Source organism: Chanos chanos, chromosome 11, assembly GCF_902362185.1.
Source record: "Chanos chanos chromosome 11, fChaCha1.1, whole genome shotgun sequence".
In the NCBI taxonomy this organism is placed as follows: Eukaryota; Metazoa; Chordata; class Actinopteri; order Gonorynchiformes; family Chanidae; genus Chanos; species Chanos chanos.
The window spans coordinates 14060236-14067615 of NC_044505.1; the positions used below are offsets into that span (position 1 = coordinate 14060236).

The 7380-nt window shown below is 46.2% G+C and overlaps 1 protein-coding gene across 2 annotated transcripts in view; it reads right to left on the reverse strand.

Annotated features, from left to right (window-relative positions):
* Positions 1-755: 755 nt before the first annotated feature.
* rapgef2a (Rap guanine nucleotide exchange factor 2a) overlaps positions 756-7380 on the reverse strand; it is a 27213-nt gene continuing 20588 nt past the window's right edge. For both annotated transcript variants that reach the window (XM_030788331.1, XM_030788330.1), the window contains 12 exons: positions 7248-7380; positions 6626-7009; positions 5996-6207; positions 4756-4879; positions 4089-4112; positions 3472-3692; positions 3184-3312; positions 2795-2944; positions 2418-2565; positions 1980-2287; positions 1314-1553; positions 756-1140 (listed from right to left, as the gene is read on the reverse strand). The exon at positions 7248-7380 is cut by the window's right edge and continues 108 nt beyond it. In XM_030788331.1, coding sequence (XP_030644191.1) covers positions 1115-1140; positions 1314-1553; positions 1980-2287; positions 2418-2565; positions 2795-2944; positions 3184-3312; positions 3472-3692; positions 4089-4112; positions 4756-4879; positions 5996-6207; positions 6626-7009; positions 7248-7380 — 2099 coding nt within the window. In that variant the 3' untranslated portion in view covers positions 756-1114. The remainder of the gene's footprint in view (positions 1141-1313; positions 1554-1979; positions 2288-2417; positions 2566-2794; positions 2945-3183; positions 3313-3471; positions 3693-4088; positions 4113-4755; positions 4880-5995; positions 6208-6625; positions 7010-7247) is intronic.

Below are 7380 nucleotides of genomic sequence, written 5' to 3' on the forward strand. Positions count from 1 at the left end.
AAATTCATCAAATACAAACGATATACAATCATAAAGATTGTCGACAGAATATCAGACGAAAAAATGTCACAGTCGACAGAACATCAGACCTTAAAATGATTGTTGTGGTTTTTTTTTCTTTAAAAGTACTTTAAAAACCTTCTCGATGTCTTTTTGTATACGCTCTGAAATTCTCTTGGCAGGTTTTCAGTTCGTCTTTGAACGTTTAGTCGCATATTACGACTGACCATCCTTCATTATACTCATCGAAATGTGTCGATATTTTTTAAACGTTACTTTGAAGGAAAACCACACTTCTTTTTGTTCATTTTGTTTTGTCCCCCCCCCCCCCCCCCCAAAAAAAAATCATTTAGTTCTTCGCTGAAACAACTCAACTGGGAAGAGGCATTGGACTGGCTGTAAAAGGAAGTCTAGTTCAAGTTTTACCCTGGTGTCTGGTCAAAAGAGCAATTGGGGAAAAAATGTTGTTAAGAGAAGCTTGGGCCTTTAAACAAATATTTCAGCGTAGATTAAAAAATACAAAAATAAAACCAGAAAGACTGGTAGCAACACTGATTTTGTGTCTGATTGATCCATGATTTCAGTTTTTTGTTTGCCTTTTTTTTTTTCCTTCATTTTTCTTGAACGTTCTGAGAAAATGGTCTAATCTCCTCTTTCCACGTTAAACCAATTTCTATCACTCTCACTCTCTTCTATCACATACACGCATACGTTCAACACAAACATACAAACACACACACGCGTGCACACACACACGCACGCACGCACAAAGTCACTGTTACAGTGTGCAGGAGGTGAAAATGCAGACCTCTGACTAGAGTTAAAAGAAACTAAAATAACACTGTTTCCATGGTAACACCTGAGCACACATTCTCTTGAGGAAGGAGACAGTCAAAAAGATGAGTCTTAGGATACTGTGTAGACATATTCTGCTTACACAACCTTCCTGTCAGTTGTGTCAGACCGTGTTTTTTTTTTTTTTTCTTTTTTGTAATAATTTTTTGTTCAAAAAGTGCCAAAATGTGTTTTGAACTCCTCTTTCTCTATGGTGAGTTTGAAACGGGTGGAAACTTCAAAGGGACTCCCTGGTCGTTGACAATGGGGTCCATATCTCTCAAACTGCAGAGACCTGTTCGTTATCTACAGAGAGAGAGAGAGGGAGAGAGAGGGAGAGAGAGAGAGAGAGAGAGAGAGAGAGAGAGAGCAGAAGAATTACTAAGCAGCTAATTCAAAGGGAACGGGAGCCTGTATAAGAATTTGTGAGTGTGTTTTCCGTGTGTGTGTGTGTGTGTTTAACGGCAATGTACACTCACCATCTTGCTGAGGTCGTCGTGGCGACGGGCAGTGTGTGTAACCTGGCAAGCGGTTTGGTGGGCGCGGCTCTGAGTCACATGTCTGTTTAAGGAGGCGGGACCTCTGAATCGCAGCGCTGTAGTCTGGTGGGCGACGTCCGTGGGCGTGACTGTGGCCTATTTCGTCAGTTTCGGCCAATGGTAGCGCAGTGTAGCCGGGCGGAGTAGGTGGGGGCTCACGAAAACGGCCCTCTCTCCGGCCTACGCACAAGCAGAAAACAGCTCCTGGTCTATGGCTATTTCACTCCAGCACAAACTGTAAAAAGTTTCCTCTGACTCATTGGATGAATCGAATCTTTGTCTCTTAATCAAACCTAACTTTCCATTTGTGTCTTGTAACGTATAGTGCATATGTGTGTGACTGCACAAGGTACAGGTAAAGTGTATTTGTTTGTGAAAAGGAGAGGGACAGGCTCTATAGTTAGTGTGCACCTGGTTTATGTCTCTGTATGTGAAGCGTGCGTGTGTGTGTGTGCGCATGTGTGTGTGTGCGCGTGCGTGTGTGTGCATGCGTGTGTGTGTGTGCGCGTGTGTGTATGTGTGTGTGTGCGCATGCGTGTGTGTGCGTGCGTGTGTGTGCGCGCGTGTGCGTGTGTGTGTATACTCAGTGTTTAGTTGTTTCATTACCTTTGGGGGTCTTGGGCAGGTTCGGCAGCTCCTCTTTCCCGCCTCGGCGTTTGATAGTTCCCGTATCGCCCTCGGCTTCCTCGCCCCAGTAACCGATGGGCGTGGCCGAGTAACTCCGCCCCATCCCCGTGCCTTCCGACAGCGTCTCCCAGCTGCGGTAGGTGCCGTTGTCGTGGTAACAGCCACGCTGAGGGATGCTTTGGATGTTGTCGTGGGAGCCGCTGGAGCAGGAGGTCCAGCTGCCCCGCCCACTGTCGGCAGCATCCAATGAGGCGCGATCGCATTGATCCTGAGCCAATGAATACGACCTACGTGGAGAAAATCAAAGAGAGAGAGTGAGCGTGTATGTTAGAACCAGCCCGTGGGTTCGAGAGAGAAACACTGAGTGTTTGTGCGTGCGAATTTTTGTGGTGTGTGTGTGTGTGTGAGCATCTTTACCCCAGACTAATTTGGTCAGACTCAGTCCGGTGGGAGTTGTGTGTGTGCGAGTGTGTGTGTGTGTCGTCTGAGGTCAGGATGAGGTCACAGGAGGAGGAGCTGAGTAGACTGAGCTGATCACAGCCTTCGCTCGCCGACGAGTACGGACCTAAAACGCAAACACAAGTTCACAGAAAACACCTTCAAACGTCGAAATCCACGTAAGACAAACTCTCACAACAAAACAAACACACTTTAGCACTTTAAATTTCATAAACTTTAATACTTCAGTCTATTGGCATATGACAGACTATTCTTCTCAAACTAAATGAAATGTAGTTTATGTCTCCATGGGGTGTGTGTATATATAAATATATACATATGATATATATTCATACCCTTCCTGAGCATGCCATGAGGTGAGGTGGGAGGGGAGGAGAGTAGCGAGGAAGCATTTGATTGGTTGTCGTCAGGCTGTTTCTTTTGTCGGCCACGCCCCTCTTCTGATAGAGAGAGAATCTTCTGAAGAGACTGAGGGGATCTTGCACCTGAACACACACACACACACACACACACACAGAGGCAAAATCACTTAAACGTGTATTCATTTTTACTCACTCACTCACTCACATACACACACACACACACACACACACATCTGCGCATGCAAAACATGTATACATGTACAGACACATCCACACACACAAAACACGCACACACCCGCACACAGAAAGACACTCATTAAAAGCTATTTCCTAAACGTACACATGAGTGTGTAGTCTCTTACCGAACGGGGGCGTGTCTTTGCCAGGTGCTCTCTTGCGAGTTGGGTGTGTGTGGGCATGCTGGACGCCGGAGCCTCTCTGAGTCACAGGAGACGCGTCCGCTTTTTTCTTCTCTGGAATGGTCTTACACACTGAGTTCACACACACACACAAACAGAGAAAGAGAGAGAGAGAGAAACAGTTGACATAAACATACATTAACATTAACTAGTAAACATTACCAGTTGTCCTTAACATTTAGAATAAATGAATGTTTCAGCGGGTGCGCGTGTGGCGTGTTTGTGACTCACTGGTGTTGGTGGCGGGTTCGCACTGCAGAGAGAGCGTCTGTAGCGCGTCCTCGTCGCTCTCCTGCGTGCAGCTTTCCAGGTACTGTCGGACCCGTCTGCTCATCAACTCCACCTCGTACAGCTTCTTAGCGCTGAGGAAGGAGCTCCGCCTCCCGCGCCGCTTCTGACCAATCAGAGTGCCGGCCTCCGACAGGGAGGAGCTGCTGCCCTGACTCAGTGACCTGCACACATATAAAAAGAGAGAGAGAGAGAAAGAGAGGAATCAGAGAGAGTGAGGTGAGACGGAGAGGATGAATGTGGCTTATTTAAGGCATGCTTGCTCGCAGTCTCCCCAGCTTGAAGTGGTTCATGCCTTTTCTGGAAAGGAGAGGAGAGGAGAGGAGAGGAGAGGAGTGGGGAATGTACTCTCTAAATGGAACACAGCCTACTGTAACTCAAAACTCATGTCGGGTTAGATGTCAAGCCGGTTTGGTGTTAGAGGTGTGGTGGTTAGTCAATGCACACACACACACACACACGTACACACACACCCATAAGCAAACACATGGCTACAGTTAAAAGAAAGAGAGGGAAAGAGAAAGAGAGAGAGAGGTAGAGGTTTCTACAGTCTGACTTACCCTAAACTCCTCCACTTTTTCTTCCTATAACAGAGAGCCAGAAATGGAATCAAAAAACAACAGGGGACAGAGGGAGAGAGAGAAAGAGAGAGAGAGAAAGAGGGAGGGGGGAAAAGAGAGAGTGAGATGGAGAAAAAGAAACACAGCGACACAGTGCTTAGACAGGAAAGCCCACAACACCAGAGGCGCATAAACACTGAAACAAAAGACTGCAGAATGTGTGTGTGTGTGTGAGTGTGTATGTGTGTGTATGTGTATGTGAATGTGTATGTGTGAGTGTGTACGTGTGTGTACGTGTATGTGTATGTGAATGTGTATGTGTGTGTGTGTGTGTGTGTATCTACTCCTAAACAATAAGAGTATGCATCAGAGTGTACGCATCTATATGTAGATTGTCTTAAACAGCAATGCAGTGTGTGTGTGTGTGTGTGTGTGGACTGTGTCTGTCTGTTCTTAAACAGAAGTGCAGAGTGTGTCTAAGTATTCTTCAATATTAGTGCAGTTTGTGTGTGTGTGTGTGTGTGTGCGCGTGTATATGCATCCACAGCTGGTCTTACATAGTATTGCATTGTGCGTACGTGTATGCATGTATCTACCTGTTCTTTAACAGCGGTGCAGTGTGTGCGTGCGTGTGTGTGCGTGTGTGTGTATATGTGCGTGTGTGTACCTGGTCTTAAACAGTAAAGCAGGATCTGTGCTGACTGATGCCATTCTCACGATGTGTCTGATCTCTCTGGCGATCATCCTCAACTTCTCAAAATTCACCAACCCATCCACCTTAGAGTCGTTACCTACACACACACACAGAGAGCGAGAGAGAGAGAGATAATTATAGATAAATATGCAAGACTATTATGGAAGCCTGGGGAGTGAGATATGTGTGGAGTTGGAATATTTGTGAGTCTGTGAGGTATTTGGGAGACTGTGAGGTTTTAAGATTGTGATGTTTGTGAGGTTGTGAGGTGTTTGTGAGGTTGTGATGTTTGTGAGGCTTTAAGATTGTCTTGTTTGTGAGTTTGTGAGGAGTTTGCGAGGCTGTGAGGTTGTAAGTTTGTGAGGCTGTGAGGTTGTGAGTTTGAGAGGTTTTAAGATTGTCTTGTTTGTGAGGCTGTGAAGTGTTTGTGAGGCTGTGAGGTGTTTGTGAGGCTGTGAGGTGTTTGTGAGGCATTTGTGAGGCTGTGAGGTGTTTGTGAGGCTGTGAGGGGTTTGTGAGGCTGTGAGGGGTTTGAGAGGCTGTAAGGGGTTTGTGAGGCTGTGAGGTGTTTGTGAGGCTGTGAGTTTGTGAAGCATTTGTGAGGCTGTGAGGTGTTTGTGAGGTGTTTGTGAGGCTCTGAGGTTGAGAGTTTGTGAGGTGTTTGTGAGGCTGTGAGGTGTTTGTGAGGCTGTGAGGTGTTTGTGAGGCTGTGAGGCTGTGAGGTGTTTGTGAGGCTGTGAGGTGTTTGTGAGGCTGTGAGGCTGTGAGGTGTTTGTGAGGCTGTGAGGTGTTTGTGAGGCTGTGAGGTGTTTGTGAGGCTGTGAGGCTGTGAGGTGTTTGAGAGGCTGTGAGGTGTTTGTGAGGTTGTGATGTTTGTGAGGCTTTAAGATTGTCTTGTTTGTGAGGCTGTGAAGTGTTTGTGAGGCTGTGAGGTGTTTGTGAGGCTGTGAGGTGTTTGTGAGGCTGTGAGGTCTTTGAGAGGCTGTGAGGGGTTTGTGAGGCTGTGAGGGGTTTGAGAGGCTGTAAGGGGTTTGTGAGGCTGTGAGGTGTTTGTGAGGCTGTGAGTTTGTGAGGCATTTCTGAGGCTGTGAGGCTGTGAGGTGTTTGTGAGGCTCTGGGGTTGAGAGTTTGTGAGGTGTTTGTGAGGCTGTGAGAGGTTTGTGAGGCTGTGAGGCTGTGAGGCTGTGAGGTGTTTGTGAGGCTGTGAGGTTACCCTCGTGTAAGAAGGTGAGGTCCTTCTTGATGACGGGCAGTAGGGGGATAATGGGAGGCTGGAGGTTGTGTTTGTTTAACAGGTTGCGGTATTTGGCCATGTTCCTCGACGGGTCAAACACTTCCTGCAGCTCAGACAACAGCTTCTCATATTTACTCGGCAACTTCTCCCATGTGCCGTGCAACCGAGAGACAGGGGCTAGATTCAACCCACTAACACACACACACGCGCGGGCACACACATATACACACACACACACACAGAAAACACTATAAAACCACTTTTACAGCTGAGGAACAACGCTTCATTCTAAATTTTGGAAGCTTCTCTTATAGACACCATCTTCATATTGAAGTTATACAACATATAAAGTGTACGACATGAAATAACATTTTTTAAACATTTTTTAAACGCCAAAAAAGTCCTCATTGTCTTCAAGTCGCAAAATGACTAAAGATTTTGGCAATAGCTTTGTAATGACATCCTAAAAAACTGAACAAAACTTAAAACGGTTACTAATTCGATTAAAACTCTTAAATGATTACAGCCTGGTTAAAAGAAATTCTTTTTGAAAGGTGCACAGTTTTGAAAAAAAAAAGCAGTATTTGGTTATAGTTAAGAGATCGGTACCTGATTATGGAAAACATGGAGTTGAAGTTCTTGCACTCTCTGCAGTGGAGGGCGATTTTGATAAAGTGCTTGATAATTTTCACTCTCTTCATCTGGTTGTGTTCGCTTACGATCTCCGTGGCGACCCAGAAGGTCTCCTGATTGACCAGCTCTTCGAAGTTGCGCAGGTTGCTGGGGGCGTTGGCCGGGCGGAGCTTGAAGAGGTCGTTGATGTAGTCGGTGGGTTCGATGCTGGAGAAGATCAGGTAGCTGCGTGCTGACAGCTGATTGGCTACCTCTATGGAGCTCAGAGAGAGAAGAGACACCTGGGATTCCTTCAGGAGTTCCTGTGCCTCAACGTCCGAGCACAGAGTCTCAGTCTCCATGTTACTCTTCAGATAATACCTAACAGACACACACACACACACACACACACACACACACACACATACACACACATACATACACACACACACACACAGACACATACATACACACAGATACACACACAGGAAAGCAAAAAGAGGAATAAACACACACATGCAGAACAGAATGCTGGCAGACATAAACTGAGTATTATTAAGACTTTGGGTGTATGTTATTTAAAAAAAAAAACAAACAAACAGCCACCCAAAAACCCAACCTGGCACTCAGCTGTATCCTGTCGGCCAGTTTGGAAAGCTGATCGGGAAGTCTTCTCTGTTTGGTCACGCCCTCTTGTGTGATGGACACCTCACACAGCGAATAGGCTTCGGGTCCTGCGGTCAGCCCAAACT